Genomic DNA, 22,308 nt, shown 5'->3' on the forward strand with positions numbered 1-22,308 from the left:
CCTTGATGACAATTTCAGCATTCCATGTTTGGGTTCTTTTTTTTGTTTTTCACCTCTGGTGAAATCCCTAAATACTGTTGATCAGGGTACATATATCCACTTGGTACCAATTATCCAATTAATCTGATCAACTGATGTATACCTAAGTCAGGTGAGGAGAATGGGAGGTGAATAAAGTTTTCAGCAATCCTTACGTAAGGCTTCTTCATTTCTTGGCTTCTGAGGAGTTGAGAGCTGGTATGGAGTCAGCTGAATTCGGGTGAAATACTCTATAGTTAGTTAATGGGAAAATAATAATAATAATAATAATAATAATAATAATAATAATACCAATTCAGTTTCACCAGACTCCACTAAATACAGCTTGCTCCTGAAGAAACTGTGGCCCATGGAGAGCTCAGGCAGGAGCAGGCTGTCCCTGAAGAGCTGCAGCCCAAGGAAGGGTCCACACTGAAGCAGGGAAATGTGAGGTCCATCCAAGAGAGGCTACAACTGACTGACTGACTGAAACTCCCATTCCCAACCCTGCTCGCCTTGGGACAGATATGTGGGGAGCATGGGAGCAAATTAAAGATTTATTAGACACTTTAAACTTCATTTAGAGAGCAGAGGGAAAAGTAGGTAGCTGCACTTAAACAAGCAAGCAACTTTCTGAACTCTTCAGCTGAAGTCTCCTCCTGCACATAATGATATCAGAGCAGGAATATATTATTAACTAGATTGGAGTCACTTGCGAAACAAATGTTGCTGCAGCTGCAGCAGTTTTATTCTAGCATTCTTACATTGAACCTTAGTTCCTCTGTAACTGAGGGCTGAGTCTGCATCCCCTTGTGAGAAATATATAAAGACTCATATGTTTGATCCGATCAATTCATGGCAAGAGGTCATAGACAAGGAGGAAGGGGGGGGGTTGAATGAAACTGCATTCCTGCTTGCACCACCATCTCAATAAGCTTAAAGATAAGAGTAATTAGATTGGCAAAGGAGGGAGGCATGTGGAAGAGATAGTCTTTTGCATATTTAAATGGGAATGCATTCCTCCTGGTGCCACCTTTCCTGTAGGAGCAAATAGAAGAACCAGGGCTTTGAAGTTCATGAGGAAGACACTTAAGCAAGACCCCTTACTTCATCAAAGATAACCAGAGGGACCACCGGATAAAAGGAGACCTGTGTGGAAGAGACATCTCACATTCCGAAGAACTGATAGAGAAAACCCAACCTTTTCTTAGAACTTAGTAAATATGTAATAGAATAGGGTATAAAAAGAGAAAGCTGAAGGCAAAGGGTGTGCGCTGGGGTAGATCAGAGTCTCTCCTCGCACCCAGGCCTGTAAAATTGCTTGATTCCTGCAACTTTATTAAAGCCTTAACTTGCATGAACACCAGTTTGTGCCTGTTATTTATGACACCCTGAAAGTTATCTGTCATAGTTGATGGCTTTTTATCAACGTGGCAAGTTATTCCCATAAGCATCAGCATGTTCTGTAAAACATCTTGCTGGTTAATCTGAGAAAAGGTGACACGGTTGGTCACTGGCAACTCTTCCTGAGAAAGTCATTCTGGGATGGGACCTTTCCATTGCATTGAGACCTATGTTCTATGAGACCTTTTGGACCTGTACAAAGTAGAAATAAAATCCAAGGAGTCAAATCCATGAAGTTCTATTTACATGTAAACAGAGCATTTTTATCTGTTACTATGTACAAAGAGAGAAACCCATGATGGCTTCCTTTCTCTGCCTCACCCACCTTGAAGACTGACAGGGGAGACTTTCACAACAGGCTTGCAGAGTGTTTTGTTAGGAATACAGAGCAATAGGTCACAGTATCACAGTATCATCAAGGTTGGAAGAGACCTCACAGATCATCAAGTCCAACCCTTTACCACAGAGCTCAAGGCTAGACCATGGCACCAAGTGCCATGTCCAACCTTGCCTTGAACAGCTCCAGGGACGGCGACTCCACCACCGCCCCGGGCAGCCCATTCCAGTGTCCAATGACTCTCTCAGGGAAGAACTTTCTCCTCACCTCCAGCCTAAATCTCCCCTGGCGCAGCCTGAGGCTGTGTCCTCTCGTTCTGGTGCTGGCCACCTGAGAGAAGAGAGCAACCTCCTCCTGGCCACAACCACCCCTCAGGTAGTTGTAGACAGCAATAAGGTCACCCCTGAGCCTCCTCTTCTCCAGGCTAAACAGTCCCAGCTCCCTCAGCCTCTCCTCGTAGGAGTTGTGCTCGAGGCCTCTCACCAGCCTCGTCGCCCTTCTCTGGACACGCTCAAGGTCTGTTATTTGCAGTGCTTTTGAAATGCGTGGCACTGGTTTTATTCATTTGAAGCCCAACACAGGCAAGCAACACCTATAAGACCATGTAACCAACTACCCCTCTCTTGCAAAATTACAGAAGAGATGAATATGATACTGCATAGTTATGCCCTAATATCAAGCTTCTTCCTCTCAGGACACGCTAACAGACATCTCTGTGACTGAGGGGGATATGAAAGGCTTTCAGGTGAAAAGTTGTCCTCATTTTAAGAAAGAAAAGGGAAAAGAAAGACATCTGTAGATGTAAATGCGAGCCAAGAAGCTGCCAAGCCGTGTGCATACAGTACAACTCCACAGCCCACCTGTCCTCACATCACAAGAAAGAAAACGTCTGCAAGTTTCTCATGTCATGAGCAAAGACTGTGTCCCAGTTTACTCCAGTGAAGCAGTGTCACTTGTGTCCTCCAGACGCGGGTGGCTCGCGGCCCCACACTGGGACGGAGACGACACCGGCTCCTTTATTAGAGGAAGAATGGAGACACTGCTCACTGATTGGAAGCTTAAAGGGAGATTCTATTTGTAGGTGCATATATGTAAAAGGCAGTCAGGTAGAACAAACACATCCACGAGCCAGGCCAGTTCTACCAGACTTAAAGCCTTCTAGAAGTCCTCCACTGCTTCCACCCCCAGAGTAGGCCAAGACTGCCCTCTGCAGCTCAGGCCTGCAGGGCCTCAGCAGGCCTGGTGACGCAGCTCAGAACCCCTGCCAGCCAGAAGCCATCTCCCCACACAGACCAGGAGGTCAGTAGGGAGGTGCTCCTCCTGGAGAGAAGTAGTGAAGGGAGGAAAGGCAGGGAGGAGGAGAGCCTGGTATCAGCCAGGCACTGCCTTACAAGCAATGATACTGGAAAACAGAATAGAACAACAACATTACAATATCCTGGCATGACCTGGTCCATCCTCTGGATGGGACTTTGTCATTTTCCTGAGAAACCTACTGTGCTAGTTTGAAGCAGGGTAGAATGTTTTGGTGAGAAGAACTAGACCATAGGCTATGAAAGGAAAGCAATGGTGATGTCTGCTCCCCTCAGAGTCTTGCTGAAGAAGAATGAAAACATTAGATAACACTCTCGCCACTTTGTCTCACTTGCTGGCTGGGCTCTGGCTGAGCTGCATCTCCCTAACCTCACCTTCCACTCACCTTTGCTTCTTAATCTCTTGGCTGAACCTCCATTCTTCCTTGGGACTGGGGTAAGGTTGAGAGGGGCAGGGGGAAGGTACAGGGGTGGTTGGGAGCCCCTCCTGGGGACTCTGGTTTCTGGGAGGGGAGCTGTGTTCCTGTATTACTTTTACCTGGTATATTTCTGTCTATAACTGCATATACTGTAAATATCTGCTTGTATATTGTGCCAGCTGTAAATAAATAGCTTCGTTTATATCTCCAGAGCCGGCTGAGTCTAGTCTGGGTAACTTCTAAAGTGTGGGGAGATGGGGAATACCCAAACCATGACAACTCCCCCTCCCCTCATGGCCCCAAACTACCACAGACTGTATTATTGGCATTACCCAAAGAGAGCCCATTTCTGCTAACGATGCAGTCTGCACGTAAGCTCATCTTTCCCTACTCAAAGTTTCAGACACAGCTCAAACACACCCACAAAAAGCAGAAACAGTAATCTGGTGCAATAAAAACCATATGCAAACCACAGCACCAACTGTAACAATCAATGTATTAGGGCTTTGTGTACACCATCTGTTTCACTCCAGCTCTGTTTTGTGCACTGATAACAGTCATTACTTTTAATATCAAAAGCTGAAATAGTGCAACTAGTATTGAATGGAAAATAATATTGATTTTTACCTTTTAATTCTTTTGACATGAAAAATAATAGCGAGACAAGATGAGACAGGCTTTAAGGCATAAGACAGGTTGATAATTATCCTACCTTCATGAAAGATTTGGTGCAAGTCTAGAAAAAAGTTATCTTGAAGTGACCAGTCTCAAGTATTCACTATGCTTTTATTCCAGCAGTATGATTTTCAGAAGGGCCTCACTATGTGAATTGTCACATTTCCATTGACTTTACTGAAGCTTCAGCAGTCTGAAACACTAATCCTAAGTCTCATCCACAGGCAGGCACTAAGAGTTCAGGCCAAAAATCAAGTCCTGATCCTGCAGTTGACTGAACACATACCCACAAGGTTCCCTCACATGCCAAATTCTCTGTCTGCTTGAACACCTGAATATCTTGCAGTGTTATTTCTGCTTTCTTCCTTTATTAACAATACTTGCTCATGCTTGAGATGCAGAAGGTTTTTATGTGTTCCGCTTTTGGTTTATTTCTTATAAGTTTGCAAAGCATACATTCATATTGTGAGCAAATTTATTGGAAAGTGAAAACATTTTGCACTTTCCCTGGTGAACAGATTAAGTGCCATGTTCTACACAGCAGTGAGGAGATGCTGTGTAGACTCAGAGCTTTGCAACTTAAGATGATGTTTATTAAAACATGTTGAGCATCTCAGCCCTGCAGCAATGTCACTTGTCATCTTGTTTGAAAACATGATATTAAATGCCTTAGTTTCAAATATATCTGCTCATGGAGTGTAATTTCTTAGCATAGTAGGAACAATCGGTCTAACATTGCTGTAGTACTCATGTCTAGCTGTGATTTCATAAAATCCCAAATCTGAGGTAAAACAACAAAGGATAAATATGCATTTCCCTTCTCTTTTTGTATCATGGAATTTGCAGATAAGTGACACAGATCAAAGGCTGTGCACTATTAGTGCAGCTGTATGTATATTAGTATGCCACTGCTTAAAAAATGGTTGAAACCACTAGTATCAAGAGGAACCACAATCAGCCACAGAAACCAGACAGGCAGATCTCATCATCTTCTCTACTCAAGAACGAGAAATTACCTTTGTAGGTGTAATTCAGGGACATAAAGAATTTTGAAATCTCCATTTCTTGTATCTTCTCCTGTGCCTTTTGCACTGCAAAGTCCAAATTTGCCCTTTTGTGTGGTTTCTTATACCACTGCAACACGAGGTCCCTCTGAAAAGTAGTGTACCTAGTTAATTTTTGCAAGACCTTTCAAATAAATCAGCTTCAAGCATCATAATCTTACCTTCCATTCAATAAGACTTCTGCTGCCACTAAAAATATTTGTGGTTTCGTTTTTCCACATTAAAATTTCTGCATGATTCCAAGCCCTAACTCCCCTCTGTGTTGAACTCATTCCCAGAAACATTTGACTGTGTTCTCAGCTGTGTAGATCAGTTAGCCCATCAGGTACTCAATTTATGCATGAACAAGCTTTTTAAGAGTAATATTTCCCAAGTGCTAGCCTAAAGCCAGGATGCTCCTCGGGTGTCAGAGAGAAAAACCCAGATTACATAGTGTAGTACATGCTAATGAAAATTACTAGTGTGTGGGAAGAACGTATAATCTTCAGAAACAGGAGCTACTTGACTAAAACTTGTCACCCCTGAAACTGAAAAGGTCCCTTAATCTTTGGGAAAGATTAACTGGACAACAGAAATCTACACTAAAATCAATCTGTTTTATAGCTGGCAACAGAAGCAGAGCTTGCCAAGTGGAAGGCTTAATTCCTGCCTTTGGTCACTCCAAATCCAGGGAAAAGGCAACTGGAGCAGGCCAAGGCCTCTGAAAACAAATGCCTGTTTTTTCCTTTTTTCCTTTTTTTAATGCAGATCTTTGGACATTCACCTTGTAAAGTACGTTGGCTAACATTAGAGAGGAAGTAGTTAATCTCCTCATAGCATTACAGGTCTGTATATTCTAGAAAAGAGAAAATGTATTAGCTATGGGGGCAAGAAATCAATGTGTAGTACTCAGTACAGCTGAAAGTCTTTTCTACTATCATCATATGTTTCTAAACCATCGCATTTCCAATTAGAGTTGGGAAAAAACTCTGGAACATAAGGAAAGATCTGAATTGGAAGTATCTTTAAAATAGTAAAAAAGGCCAAAGAAAACTCACAAGAATGTTTATGCTTTAGGGTTGGAATATGTGATATAACTTGTGAATTATAAATCAAGCCTTAAATTACAGTAGGTATGCCCCTATTTTTCTAAAGCCTTTCAATGAGGTCAGCTTCAAGCACCATAATCTTCCCTTCCATTAAATACAATGTTGCACAAGACTGGACCCAGTACTGATCACTGAACATCACCAGTTACAGGCTTCCAACTAGACTCTGCACTGCTGATCATAATTCTCTGAACCTTGGTGTTGAGCTAGTTCTCTTTCTATCTCACTGTCCACTCATCTAACCCACACTTCCTGAGCTTACCTATGGGTAAGGGAGCCTTGCTGAAGTTGTAGGGAGTTAAGGCAGAAGTTACCAAACAAGAGAATTCAGTAGACTTGGAAGAGGCAGACACCAACTCACTACATTGCACCAATTTAGAAACTTTTTTCCACTTTTCTAAACAGAACACCTATAAAGAAGTTCAATCACATAGAAAGGTCTTCATGATATTACTTTCTTGACTAGAGACTGGAGAAATAATTTGTCAGAGTCAATGTAGCCCAGCATTTTTTACTTAGCTGTGAAAGGCAAGCCAACACTTCAGAAATGAGAACATCAGAAGAAAACATGACAGCTTTGTTATTATTAATAACTTTTATAGCTCAAATTGAAAAATACTAAATCAGAAACAATTCAAGATTCATGAAGAAAACTCTGGAACTATATACACACATAATTATCTGGATTCTTGTCAATATTTACTTAATTTTTTGTACAAGTTCTTTCACAGAATCATATTTACAAGCACATGTTTAAAACATACAAACATACATCTTTTATACTATTTACAAATCATTTTAATATTTTTTCTGAAAAAAACAAAAGAATATTTCATTATTTTGAGATTTGCTTCCATCATATGGTACCGAAAAGGTATTTATCCAGTGGGATGGAAAGTTACCATTATTCAATTATCTAAACAACAATCAACCTACTGGTACTCAAAATTATCATATATGGCTTTAAATACCTCCTAAATTCAAAGGATCTTTTCACTAGTCCAAGCTACAACTCATCTGTGGTGTGCTTCTTATTGAAGTCTTGAGCTTGTGTTTGGATTAAATCCATAACTTGTCAAACACATCCTAAGCATGTACTCAGGAATAAGAAGACCCAATTTAAACAAACCCCAACTCTCCTTCCAGTCAAGTCAAGCACACATGAAATATGTGTACAATGGGGTGTATGGACTTTTCTAGGCATTCAAGATACCTTTATAGACCTTTTATTATTGCGGGATAACATGATTTTGAAGAGACAATATTTGTGGGGATTCACAGGAATCAAGTGAGACATCTTCTATTTTTTCCTCAGAAAGTAGTATTTTGCTTTAAAAAGTCAGGAAGCTGCATATATAATATGTCCAAGTCACTGACACAATCTAACCAGTCAGATCACTACCTACTAAACAAGGACTCATTTCACAAATTAACTGAAAATTTGTCATCTTGCTTTTGCTTAGGGAAAAGCCTCAAAGCTTTGGCAAATGAAATAATCATCTCCTCTGAACACACTTCCCTAGAGCTCCTGCACCGATTGTTCCACAGTTTGTTCTTCTGCAGGTTGGACAGCTTCTTGAACATAAACTATGAATTCTGAAGCATCTCCACCCTGTGTATACACAGTCACTGTCTCAATTCCCTCAACTTCATCTGATGAGACTACCAAGTGATGCTGTTCAGACAGCTCCACTGAAGCCTGCTGCAGGGTCTCTTGAATCATCAGAGTGTGATTGGCTGATTGCTCCTCCTCTTTTACCTAAGGAGAAATTGAAGAGGTTACAGAAATTTCACCTTTCCAGTAAGTACCTGGTATTGTGATAATTAATGGAAATACAGCAGAGAAATTAGAAATCAGATCATTTTGAGGAAAAATGTCAGTGTTACAGAAAATGTGTTGTACTCACCTTTGATTAATGAGTTTATAGTCAGACAGAATACTGCAAGTGGCAACGCAGTATTTCAGTTATATGCACAGAGAGGGGCAAAGTTCCAGGAACATAGGTCTTTGGAGACAGCTTTAATGTCTCAGCAGCCTTTCATACGAAACTATTCTTGTTTAAAAAAAAAATCCAAGTCAAACAATACCTGAGATAAGAATTCACTGAAAACCACACAGAAAACCATCTACTGTACCTATTACTTTTTTTAATCTTTTCTTTCCCTAGCCAACCGATTGATCATAGATGTAAAAATTTCATTGTAAACCTCAATGGAGTTTTATTAGAAAATGGAAGTGCAAATATTGAAATAGAATCCTAAGACCCACTGTCTTTGAGGCAGCAATCTTTATGTTATTGAAAGGACAGTGATAGGAACAATTGAAAAGAAAATAACTTTTACTCAACATTTTGCTTCTCATCAAAACTTAACAAAACCAACACAACTTGGTATTGAATTTCAAAGAGTTCAAACAGCTGTCTGTCAATTATTAAAATAGAGTACTTACTGAAACTGAAGAACAAATCTTAATTCTTTACCAGATCCATAATAAGATCCTATGTAAAGTACTCCAGACCAGTAAAAACACATCAGAAAACGGCAAGTCACGTGGAGGCAACGCATTGTCTCAAGTGTTAGTAATTAAAAAAAGCACTTTTGAGAAGAAAAGGGACTCAAGGATCATCTGGTCCAACCCTTCTAGGTCATAATAGCCCAGCACCCTATCAGGCTGAGTGTTAAAACTGACAAGTGCAGGGGAATACACTGCTTCTCTTGGGGATTTATTCCAATGTCTAACTACATGCAAAAGCATTTGTTAGATATTTTCAGTACAATACCACTTCCTGCGTTTATAGAGGAGAGGTGTTTTACTGCTGGATTATAAATGGCAATCCACCTGCAAATGCAACACACAGTTAATCAAGGCCTCTCTTTTTTCTCTTTTCAGAAAATGGGTTGGTTTTATTAAGGCCTATTTCTCTTTCATTTAGGCTTAGCAGTAAGCTTCCAGAGATAAATCATGTTTACTTCTTCTTGTAATAAAGTAGTTGATTGAATTTGTAGGAAGTCACATTCTCTACAACAAATGCCTTTTTCACATCATCAAGTGCATCTATAAAGTGTCCACTTAGCAGGGAACGAAGACAGAGCTGCTGGCTCACCTACATCTCATGATGGAAAGCAAAATTCCAAGGTAGTTACAACAACCATACAAAGTGTAATAAGCAGAGAACAAAGGAATGACAGATATCAATTTACTGGCTCTGAGTGCACCCTTGCATCTCAGAGTGTATCACATCACCACATTTGCAAATGATTTTAAAAAGATTAGGTCAAACAACACGTGGAATCTAAATTATGCAAGTTAAAAGGGGGTTATGTTTTCTAATTAGAACCCAATTCAAATGTTCTTCAATTCTCATTTATATGACATGCTTTTGTAAACAATAGTATTAGAATAAGGCTTGTATTGTTGCTTAAGAGAGGAGAAGCAGAAGAGAAAAACTACAGTAAAGATTCCAACCATGTGTTTGTCTCCTTTGAGACCAGCAAGGTGGAAAAGAATTTCTGTGTTTGTTTCCTGATGCTCTAAATGCTTTTCCCTAAGCAACCATCATTTCCACTATTGTACACTGACTTAAAACACTTTTATTTTGTGTTTAAAATATCTGTCGGATGAAGAAGATTTAAAAGATAGTTAAGTCCCTTAGGACTTTATATCACTTGGAACTTTCACTCAGTTCATCAGGCTACACAAAGCTCTTTCTTGAACAATAACAAGTATGTTCAGGTGTTAAATTATTCAGAGGCCCCAGAGTCAGTATGTCTGTAATACAGTGATGAAATGTGTGTGGATTTTGTACAGTGAAAGATTTAACTTCTGAAGATAATCTGGCCATTTTCATTGACCTTAATGCAATAGCACAATTGCACCTACTGATGCTGCACACAGATTACAGGGATGAAACTACATGCATAGGAAGAAGTCCCTTCTGTATCTTTTACCAAGCATATCTGAACATTCAGCTCCTGCTGAAGTTCAGATTCAACACCCTACAAACGTGTGCATCTTGACACAAGAAAATCTGTAACCATTCTCAGAAAAAAATGATTTATGTTGCCACAAAGTATGGGTATTACCAAAGTACTCTTTACCAAGGGAAACTTGAGCCTCTTTTTGAAAACAAGGAGCTAAATCATGAAAAGAAACACTGTCAAATTTCTTCTGCTGCTCTTCCTAAACCAACAGGAATTTAATGAATTCATGCTCAGGATGCCCTTTTCATATCTGTCCTCTCCTCTTTCCTGAGGCTACCTGCTCCAGTGTCAACTCTTGCAGGAAAGGAAAGGACATATGGAAGATGTACTAATGAAAACCATAATAAGCAGACAAAAGTCTAATCACTAGCAAATTCAGATGGGAAGCTGCAGTTAAAAAAGGGAGATAATGAAAATCTCACAGATTGCTATGAATCAGCTCACAATTAACAGTCCTTGATGCTAGAGCTCTGCAAACAAATACATAAGGGGTGCCTAAAATTTGTTCCTTTAATTGCATGCTATAAACTAATTTCTCCTATGCCAGCAGTGCACTACACATTGTCTTCTGACAACATGTCTCAGGCTAGAAAAAATACACATTTGCTAACAGCTGTGCAAGAATGCACAACTCAGTCTGTGAAGGATCATGTACGGTCTCACTTTAGTCATTCTAAATCAAAACCCATAAATAATTTTAAATATAGCTTCATGAGTGTACATAAATAATGAAGAAACGAAAATAAATAAAACCCAGCTGACATGACAATGAAATGAAACCAGAATCTCATTCAATTCAATAGGAGCAGCCTAATACTTGTTCAGTTTTATATGCTTTTGAAATGAAAATGGCCAATAAAGAAAGTTAATTTAACCTCCCTATCTGACCTTATCGATGTGGTTTTATTATCCTTGTCATGCAAGGTAAAGAAGACTAATGCCCTTATTTCTGGTGTTTCTACCTTCCCATATCCTCTTTGGACAGCTATCTGTAATCCTTTTACTTTGACAAATGACCAAATTATTTTTGATATTTACATTTCAAATCAGTTCATTGTTTACATGCTTCTGTTTGGTTCCTATTAGACTGTTCCATAAGGAATAATCTCGAAGCATTAATTTATATCCCTCAAATTGATGAAATAGTGGGACAGCTGCCATCACAATGAATGAAGTCACTACACTCAATTCTTTTTACTGCCATCTGAAATCTTTTGAAGAGTAGCATCCAAGACCTCTTTTCTGTCTGAGAGCCAGCTAAAATGCAGCTGGCTGCTTATCCTTTACTAAAGAATGACAGCAAGAAGCTGAAGCCACACACAACTGGCATATTACATCCATTCAGTATCTGCATAAATATTCTTAGTTACTAACTAAAGTCCCTTGCAAAAGTCAATAGGACTTCCACCTTTATGTCTTCATAGGAAGCTCAACATTTTTAACTTATTAAAGTTCTCAATTTAAGTATCCAGAGACTATTCCAATAGGTGTAAGTGGCATTAAAACCAGGTATCTCTTAGAAGAATCTCTTCCTCTCAAACCAAACAAGTCTTTTTAAATTTGAGAAAATTTAATTCAAACAAGTAAGGAACATACACTATTTCTCTCTCATGAAAAGGAGTAGAAAAATCTATTTGCACTAAGATGCTACAGTTGCTTTCTTATTCTAGAGCTTGTTCTGAGAAAGAATAAGACTCCTCAATTTTGTCTGAAGTCATCGGAAGTTGCAGGTCCGTAGTGTTTTAGAAGTCCTTTCCAGGCTTGACTCAAAATCCCCTACAGAACTTCTCCCTCAATTTGAGATTGAATGCTGCCTTTCAGTTTACCATGAAGAAATGTTATTAATCACAGATATCTTGCAGGATGTCAAAACCTTACACTAAGTTACTGATGTTTCTATTTATATCATAAGACATCACCGAAAGAAAATATACAAAATGCCTACAAAAGGATTGAAAGGAAAAGTGAATGTAAGCATCTTAGACCACAGAAAGCACCTGGACATGATGTGCCAGCTTATGTTGGTGTCTACAGGAGTGCCTCTACCACTTTGTTTAGTGCTGTTTGAATAATTTGAATTCTTTCTCTCTCAGTTTTATAGTCTACATAGATACATTGTGTGAAAAACACAAACACACACATAAAACTTTAATTTGGTCATGTGAACCTCTATAATAAGCTAGAAAAGAAAGACAATCTTGTTCACAGTAGTTTCAGAATAATAAGACACTTGAAAATGGAAGACTTTCTTAGCATAAAGTAATAATATACAAGGTGGCACCAAACCTTCACATAGTTTAGCAATTGGCTGGTTGAATATATCCTGACAGAGATATTCTGACTAGCAACTTCACTCATCCTGCAAAATGCTGTATCACCAGATCTCCCTCAGAGGAAGTATGCAACACTGCCATCATTTCAAGAGCTCTAACAGGACAGTAATCTTGATTTGAGATTTTACTTGTACATTACAGAGATGACAAATACTCCACAGAGGAGATGACTCCTGAGAAAACAGGGCCATATGCCCCAGTTAAAGCTTTCTTGTGCTGGTACTATCATGCTAAGCATCAAATTGTTTCATGTCCTAAAGCAACTGCAAACATAACCATCAACCTATACATAAGCCCACATAATGCCAAATTTTCTAGATGAATGCCAGAACCAAGCGTCATGTAGGTACTAATCAGAGCCAGACTGAACCAAGTGGTGTTGAAGAAGTACAATGTGCCTTTGACATGACAGCCATGCAAGTAAGATCATGTTATTTTTTAAAGATGTTTTACACTATAGAATTCTGTTCTGTGATCAGCTTCTGTATACTCTTTGCTGTGCATTACTACCGTTGTCACTTTGAAGAATGTGACTGTTACCATGGTAGGATTTTACTGGAGTCTGAAGAGATCACAGAATAAAAGGATAAAAGGAGAAAGGCATGGAAATTCAGTGGGCTTTTTGAACTTTATTAAGATCTGCTTAGTGAAATGGTTGATACACCTACTCAACAGAGCAAAAGTGTATGTTGAAAATACTATGCTTTTCAGGAACACAGTTAACCCTACACTCCAAGCTACTTTAGTCCTGTCTTTCAACAGAAGAAAAATAAATCACCAGCCAATTACTATTTTTGCTGTTAATATTACTGGAGCTCTTTGGACCAGCATCTGGCCTGTAGCTGATATGCCACATGCAAAAAGTATTTTACATCCCAAAGTTCCTTTAATTTTAATATAAGTCAAAAGACAGTAAGAACACACAGAAAAAGAGAGGTGGGGGGGAGTACAAGGTAAATGAGACAGTGGTATTTTTGTGTGGCAGGCATTAATGTACCACAGATAATTATTGTCATATTTTTGAAGAGTAATTGAGAGAAGACAGCAAGGTACAAATTGTTTTCCATTAAAAAATCCACATAACAAAAAAAATATGGAAGAAGGCATTAAAAAACTTGCTTGAAGAAAGTAATTAGCAATAAAATCTTCACAGACTGAGCAAAGGTAGGAGTTAAAATCTTTACAGCTAATGAGAAATGGGACACTAAGAAAAAAAGGAGTAGAAAGCCTCAGAAATTAAAACAAGATTTTGTTTGTTGTGTGAAAAAAGGAACATTGAGTGATCAGAGTAAGGGAAGGTGAAGTCAGGAGAAGCAGAGAAAAGTAACTTTTAATTTTTCTGGGAGAATACAGAAGGAGCAAAACAATCTGTGAGTGTGAGAAAAAAGCCTATCAGAGTTAACTGTAGCATAAAATAATGATGGCTTGGACAACCATTCTAAGTGGCTGAAATAAGAGATCATATAAAAGTCATCATGCAGAAGAAATAATCACCATTTAGCTAATCACCTGTATGAAACACTCAAGGAATCCTACCTGAAGAAGATAACAGCTTTCTGGCTTGAGTAACAGTAAAGACTTACATCCCATAGTGTTGGGAAAGAAAGCAGACTACAGATGAACAGTTGTGCAGAAAGACTGATATAAGCAACTTAGTGATCAGTAGTAATAATGGTTAATGATTAATACAATCTTCTTAGTGAGCCTTTTGTTTCAAAGAGATTGGTAAAAGTAATACACTGCCTTTAAGAAAAATAAATTAATTGAACCAAAAAGTATCTTGCTACCATTACATGTTCCTGCTAACAAGCACTGGACATGGAAGAGTAACAAATAGCAGAAACTGTACTTGATGGACACAGAGGGGCAACTCTTCTGATGTTCTGGTCAAGCACTCATTTTCAAGAGAAGTTTCTTTTTTCCTCTCAACATCCAGTTCAGGAGTTGGGGGCTTTGATGGACAATCTGATCTTGATTTCACCCCCCGTTATAATGTGTACTCATGATTTAAGATACTTGCAGTAGTAAGACTACATGCAATCCAGAACAATAATCAAAGAGCACTTCAGACTTGGCATCCTTCCTGTCTTGTGACTTAGTACAAACAATGTACAAAATATACCCATCAGATCTAATATGCTGGAGATCTTGCAATGTGCTGAAAAGGTCTCATGGATAGAGACAGTTTGTTTCTGTAGGCAAAAGTCTTACATTAACTTGAAACACTGCAAAGTGCTGCACTGAGCATACAGGTTAATGGAAATGCTAAAACAAAGATGGTTGAATTACTGACAGATACACCTAGATTCACACATAATTTTAAGAATCAAGCATAAATGGCATTTTTGTGGCAGAAAAGTAAGGAAGATGCCAGCTGTAGGATACAGGTTGAGGGGAGGAAAGAGGAGACAAAAAGTCTTGACAACACAGTGTAACATTTAAAGGAAAAAGTAAAACAAAATAATTAAAATGGAAACTTTCTAGTAAGTTAGTGTTTAGGAGAACTTTCTAGGTGCAAATATAGATATATGACAGTAACTTGCAAGGACTAGCTAAAAATAAGATACGAAGATAAGAACTGATGAAAAAATGGATAATGTCCTTAGACAAAATGAAAAAGACCCAATGTAAAGCATAAAAATCGAAACAACTACAATAAATGTTGCTAAAGAAAATAAATGGAATGAGGCTGCTAAGCAAGGACTCACTGAGGTCATTAAAGGACAAAAGTGGAAATTCAGTGGCAGATGACACTGATATATTGCTGACACTCTGAATTTTTTGTCTCACAATCTGAAGGTCACAGAAAGAAGCATGGAATAATTTTTTTCCAGTAGGGAGGTGAAATATTAACATCTTAAGATCACTTTAAGGTTAACGATTAGGAAGTCAGCATAATTAGAACCTGACAGAAGTGCAAATGAATGATACCCCATAGAAAGGTGCAAATGAATGATATCCCACAGAAAACAATTCAGTACTAAAAAGAAAAGATGACAGTTCTGAATAGGAGAGGATTACAGGTGATATGCATAGCACAATGTGCATGTGGGCAGTGATTCTACCACCAAAATTGTTCTGGAACTTGCACATATTAGAACTAAACCATCTCCTCTTTAGTGACTGAATTTAGTTTCTAAATTTGGATGTCATTCTTTAAAAGCCCAAGAACTCTTACATGGCTTCTAATCAAAATACACCTCAAAATGCTTTGTCTTGAAATTCTGTCTTTTCTGCCTGACATTTGGACAGCCAGTTTAGGAAGTACTGCACTCAAAACCTAGTTCTAGAATTCAAAGGAATCAAGGTTTTGATTCATGCAAATAAAAGGAGTTAAACTTCAGGAATCTAGGGTTTCTCACATACTTTTCTTTCCCTCACTTATCAACCACATTGTGTTGCAACCCCTCTTAGAAAAACAGTCTGAACTCAGACTGAAGAGAATTCTCATTTGTCCCTGGGGTACATGACTTTCGAACCCCAGAAGTCCATTAAATTTCAACCACAGATGAGCACTGCAAAGACTAATGACAATGGTTTAATCGCTGGGTATGGCCCTATAGCACTATGATTGCAGAGCATACAGAGTCCTGCACAAGCAAAGCCATTTCCTGCTCTTCTCTATCTGGCTGAATGCTCTGCCAACGACTTCCTGATTCTTTTAGATGACAATGGAATTAAGTGCCCATCCATAATGTTATTTTTAAAAGCCTGAAAAAAACTGCTTAAAAAAAAACCTGTATTTTCATACACATATATGTACATATATGTATGTTGGTTCACCTATATTTTATATACATGCAAAAATATGTGCATTTCTATATGTATGAACCCATATAGCTTCAAGCTGCACTAGGGAAGGTTTAAATTAGAAACTTCTTCAATGAGAAGGTTATGAAACACTGGAATAGGCTCCTCAGGGAGGTGGTTGATCCTTGACCCTGAAGGTGTTTAAAAGGCACATAGACATGTTGATAAGGAACATGGTTTAGCAACAGACTTGGAAGAGTTAGATAATGGTTGGACTTGATTTTAAAGCTCATTCCCAACTGCAACGATTCCATGACTCTGAACTTGTGTGTGTGGATATAGGAAGACACATACACACAACATGTAGAAAAAAATTAGTTTCTAAAAAATTCTATGTGTGTCTTGCATGGTCATTTAGAATTTAGCCCCTGCAAAATAATACTCATTTCACAATAAATAGAGGAAAATTTAACATAGCTGTTTTACAGGAGAAAAGATTTCTTACCTGCTTCACCACTGTCACAGTGCCAGGTGCCATGGTAACTACAGAAGCAACTGCAGTGGCATCATGGGTTTCCGAACCCAACTCAATGATTTGCTGCAGGATGTTTACAGCTGTTGGATCAAGTCTTTCACCTTATCAGAAAGACAGTAACCATAAGATCATTACAGTAAAACAGCTCAAAGGATATGTAAAGCTAAGTGTAACAGTGTTTCCCCTCCTGCCCTAGCCCTGAGTCACAGCACTGTTTTATAAATCTTAAATACATCAATAACATGATGCTTTAATAATAGATCTATGGCAGAAAAGTATCCACAAAACAGATTTGCCCGAGGAAAGCATGAATCAGTAAGTGAAGACACACTGATCATTTGTATGCCTATTTGAAAGAGATCTAAAAGAATACATTGACTAAACAAACAACAGGTACAAGGCACAGCAGTAACTGCAAATCCGAATGTCTGTTTTCTAGACATTCACCTAGACAACCTGAACCAAATAAACCCATAACCAAAACAGCTATTTGGTATATTAAGAATTTGTGTTTACCATCAGGCCAGCCATTGGCAATACCCTCAACCTAAAAGAAGTATTGTTATCATCAATGTGATGAAAAGTTAATTCCTTAAGAAAATTGATGCTTATCTTTTTATAAGCATGGAATGAAAACACTTGTCCTTTTTTAAGAAACATCCTCTTGATGTGTGTGGCCTTGCCAAAGAAATGGCAAATTCACAGGAAAAAAAAAACAACAAACAAACAAAACCCAAAAAGCACCCTTACACAGTTGTACTCTCAGTTTTACCACAGTGTGGTGAGCAATGATTTGGATGGTGGAAAACGTTTTTTGTCTCAATGCACAAGTATGAATTCTCCTCCTGTGTCTCATCATTCCCACATATCCAGTGGCAGCACAACAGATATGTCAGAAAGGGAAAGAAACGGTCTAAGTCATGTTAAACCTGCCTCACATGGGCTGTAATCATTGTTGGAACTAAGAGACACAAATAGAATAAAGTCCATCTCTTAATCCCAAACTCTTTCAAAGTGGAGTTAATACTGTGATGGGTATCTAGGTCTGATAATTTAATAAAAAAAAAAAAGTCATATTTAATTATCTATGAAGCAAATTTATCTGAGTGCTGAAAAATATTTGCTTCACTTCTGTTTTTCATATGTTGAGGGAATACTATGGAAGAGTACCTGAAGTTAGACACTGTTAAAAGGAAATCCTCCCATTCTGAAAACTACAGGCTCATACTTAAAATTAAAACCATTACGTACAGTATATTCCACAATATTTATTTTAAACACAAAAAAGCTTAAGAAAAGTTCAAGACATTTTTTAGAGTTCAAAGTCATTAAAATAAGATATAGAAATTGTCAGAAACATAATTTAATTGCAACACACCTTGAAAATCCATTAAAAGTGGTAGGTTTTGAAATGTACCTAGATTATGAACTGTAAAAACTGCAGCAGCAAATAACTGCAAAATGCTGTCTTCTGATAACCAGTATATCTATTCACAAATACAAACCAAATGCATGAACATCTACTTTAGTCTCTGATATTTTAACATTCTCTGAAACCTGGATATTTCTTCTTCTCTTCCATTTTTTTTTTTTGTTTCCCACTTAGAAATCATTATCTAATCTCACTCTTGTTCTTTTTCAGTCTAACAAAGAACAGCTTACATGGTTTTGTGTACCATCAGAATTAATTTTGTTAGAACTGTCTTGGGTACAAGGCAAATGAGCTATTCCACCATGTTACTTCTGCAATCTGGCTGAGTTAAGCAGGAAGAAAAATAACAGCTAGAGAATTGTTATTAGATACACACCATCTACTCTGCCAAAAGAGCTGATTTCACAGTGCATTTAATAACAGAGGCAGGAAATTCCACACACCTAATAATAAAGCACAAAATGGAGTGTGGGATGCATTAATGACTTCAGAAGATAGAGATTCACAAGGAATGGTCATTTCTCATTATCTACCTGCAAAGAAAAATATAACCTCCAAGAAGTAAGCTCTGGATGACAAATTTCCTAATTTAAGTTTCACAGGAGATCATACATTGCACAATATACTCAAAAGAATTAGATGATTGTGAAAAAAGAAAATATATATTTAGTGTTCCAAGCTCTAAAATGTAGCTTACCATTCTCAGAAGTATAGCGAAGATTCTGTAATGCAGCTACAGCAGCTTGAGTTCCTTGAACATCTTCTCCAGCCTCTGTGATATGGAGATACTGAGTGGATGCTTCTTCTGAAACTTCAGCAGTTAACTTGAAAACAAAACCCAGCCAAGATGTGAATTTCTCATTTTAGCAATTTAGAGAACAGTGTCAGTTCCTGAGTCTAAATTTTTGAGTTACAGAAATCCTGAGTGAAAAAGAACTCATGAAAAATGTTACATGAAGTCAGGATATCACCCCACAGTTTTATTCTAGATTCTACTTCAGAAGTTGCTTTAAGCATGCTAAATTATCTTGACCTCATTCTGTTGCACATCTCTTCTAAAACTATCAACCGACTTTTATTGTGTAAGGGTCTAGTAAAGACCTTTTGGGAAAAATTAGCTTATAATGCATGTCCTTGCAGATCAAGTAAAAAGTCTCTGAAGTCTGAAAATTACATTCTATTTATTTCAGAAAAATTATCCTTTCTGTAACTGTGTTTTTTCAAGATGAGCTGTCAATACGCATTTGTGCTCTGACAGCCTTATCAGTAGGAAAAATGTTGTTTCGATCCTGGCTGTCCTCTTATTTTTTCAGATTTTGGGCATCTACTGGGAGAGCAGACAGAGAACTGTATGTGAAACTTTGAAGGGCTACACTTTAAAATGCTTGCTTTTATCAATATAGAACCTACTTCAGTATTTTCCAAGGACTTAACATTCTATTTGTGGATACTTAAAAACTGTTAAATAAGAAGTGCACAATGGTTCTTCCAAATGAGGTATTAGATTTATGACAGAGATTAGACTGCCTGAAAGGTAGCACAACTGATCTTAAATTGTGGAGGTCATCCAACTGCAGTTGACTTCTGCCTTTTTCCTCTCAGAGGACACCAACAATCACCTCTGGCAGAGGAAAAGACTTAGCTTGGCAACTGGAATGCTTTAAATAAAAGTGTCTCGTAACTCTGTGGTTTTCCCATAACTTCTGCATCTACAGTAAACTCTGCTCTAAAAGAATAACAGTTTTAGTTTTATAACAAATTACTACACATAAAACAAGAGAAAATCTCTCAAGCCTAAGCTCTCTCAAGGTAGCCGCTGGACCCTGCCCCACCCTAGCCCAACTTCTTAAGTCTAACTTAATTTTTCTAAGATCCAATCTTAGTGATACTGTGATTTCCTCAATACTTTGAATTGAAGCTGAAAGAATACATGGTAAGAGACTTACTCTAACAGCACCATTTTTTAGGTGATCAATTTAGAAATTCAGTTTTCTAGCCTCTACACTTTTCTGGAGAAAGGCAAAAGCTCTTTTCATTAATTCAACATAATTCTGCCACCTTGTGCACCAGCAAATATTTGGCATGCAACAAAAAAGCAGTCAGCTTTTCAATTTCGTGGGTTTTTGCTGAAACTTTTACTCATTTTGCTGCAAAGGCCTAGAGCCCTAAAATGCAGAAATAAGTACTTACGAGGCTGTTAATGCCACCAGATTTTAAAGCAGTCATGTTCAACAGTCATAGCAATGTACACATTCAAAATGGAAATGAGATCATATGATTTCCTGATCTTTTATAAAGACATGCATGTAATTTTTAATACTTCTTACTCTTACTTTTCTCCCTAGATTTTTTTTTTAATCTTAGGGACAAAGTCATGACAACTTTGCTTTACCTCCCACTTGGTCTCCCCATCATGTTCCACTAGCTTCATTCCATGCTTGTTTTTAAGATGTCTGTTGAACTCCCATTTTGTACCGTACACAAAGCTGCAAACAGGACACTTAATGCCACCTATAAATGCACACAAATAAATTCCTTTAATTATTTTCATATAAATTCTTTTTCAAGACATAAGGACTTATTTGATTTGACTCCATCTCAAACAAGTCACATAAATGTAATTTAAAAGGGTTTCTTTTAGCCATTGTCCAACAAGAAAAAAAGAGGAATAAAAATAGTTGAACTCTCACAATGCTTAAGAGGTAATTTTGGACAATGGCAATGGAAGGAGTTTGTAACAATTTGCACACCTAGGAAACCACAGCAATTCTGCTTCCCTGCTCATATGACTCCCTTCAGTGGATGTCAAATGCAAGAATGTTGTTGCCATCTGTCATTCTGCATTTCCACCTCTCTCCCTGGAGAACTCCCACCACAGATCAATTAGAAAAAGTAGGAATAGACAACTGCATTACTCTCAGGCACAGCATTATTTCCATAATTAGGTGCATGTAAGAAGCACTGATTTAATCTCTCAGGAGCTAGATGGTAAGGGAGATAGCCAAACTGTGACAGGGAGAACATAAATTGCAAAGTAAACAATAACTTATCTACTGGGTGAGAACTTCTGCTTGCTTGGCTAAGAAAAGTCATTCTAGAATAGGTACACACATTAGATACTTTTACAAGGAATATCACCACAGTAAGTTTGACCAACTTCACCCCATTTTTTTGCTTGGCCTCCCCAGATTACTGCAAACCTAGGGGATACTTCAGTCTGCAAAACCATTTCTACAGCATGCATCTGGTTGAAATTCAAGTCTAGCAGCACCAATGAAGATTAGTTCTAGAGAAATTTCTTTCAAATCTGAGGGTATCTGTGATTTATATTCTGCTTTAGGCTCACCTAGCACATTCTAAAAACTTCTGAACAAAATCTCCTGCCCTTTTAAATACTTTTATTTCAAATAATTAAGTTTATTAGAGACTGTTTTTAATGCTTAGTCCATTACATATCACTGCAAGTTCAAATGTAAATTTTATGTATTGTCCAAAAATCTACAAGATTGGTGTCTTAACATCAAATGTTGTCTTGCAAAACTCTGGTGTGCTGACCTCCCGGACAAAAACCAAAATCATAGGGCACTGTACTCTTTTGGTAAGTGCTGAGATCACTGAGGTCTTAATATTTAACATATATAGTAGTAATATACTTCCTTATTTTCTTTAAAATGTATCTTTTCTAAGACAGCACTCCTAGTTTTCCTGAGTTTCAAACAAACATTTTTTGACACATGCTTTATCAAAGCAAACTAGGAAGAGTTAACAATGTAATGTCTTTGCTTTTTGTTTATGTTAATATACAAAACTGTAAACCTAAGCTTTCTATCTATATACTAAGTGATGCATAGCATGCATTTAGCACAATGTTTACTGTCTCTGTATGCAGAATTACAGGTAAAATACTGAGCATGCTGAAATCATAAGTATCCAATTTTATGCAACAGAATGAACAGTTT

At 37.8% G+C, this 22,308-nt stretch overlaps 1 protein-coding gene across 5 annotated transcripts in view; it reads right to left on the reverse strand.

The window, feature by feature from the left end:
• Positions 1–6,815: 6,815 nt before the first annotated feature.
• Positions 6,816–22,308, reverse strand: part of ZFAT (zinc finger and AT-hook domain containing) — a 102,312-nt gene continuing 86,819 nt past the window's right edge. For all 5 annotated transcript variants that reach the window (XM_064154331.1, XM_064154330.1, XM_064154329.1 and 2 more), the window contains 4 exons: positions 20,742–20,860; positions 19,047–19,173; positions 16,888–17,018; positions 6,816–8,077 (listed from right to left, as the gene is read on the reverse strand). In XM_064154331.1, the coding sequence (XP_064010401.1) occupies positions 7,838–8,077; positions 16,888–17,018; positions 19,047–19,173; positions 20,742–20,860 (617 nt within the window). In that variant the 3' untranslated portion in view covers positions 6,816–7,837. The remainder of the gene's footprint in view (positions 8,078–16,887; positions 17,019–19,046; positions 19,174–20,741; positions 20,861–22,308) is intronic.

This window comes from Pogoniulus pusillus, chromosome 14 (assembly GCF_015220805.1).
Source record: "Pogoniulus pusillus isolate bPogPus1 chromosome 14, bPogPus1.pri, whole genome shotgun sequence".
Lineage (NCBI taxonomy): Eukaryota > Metazoa > Chordata > Aves > Piciformes > Lybiidae > Pogoniulus > Pogoniulus pusillus.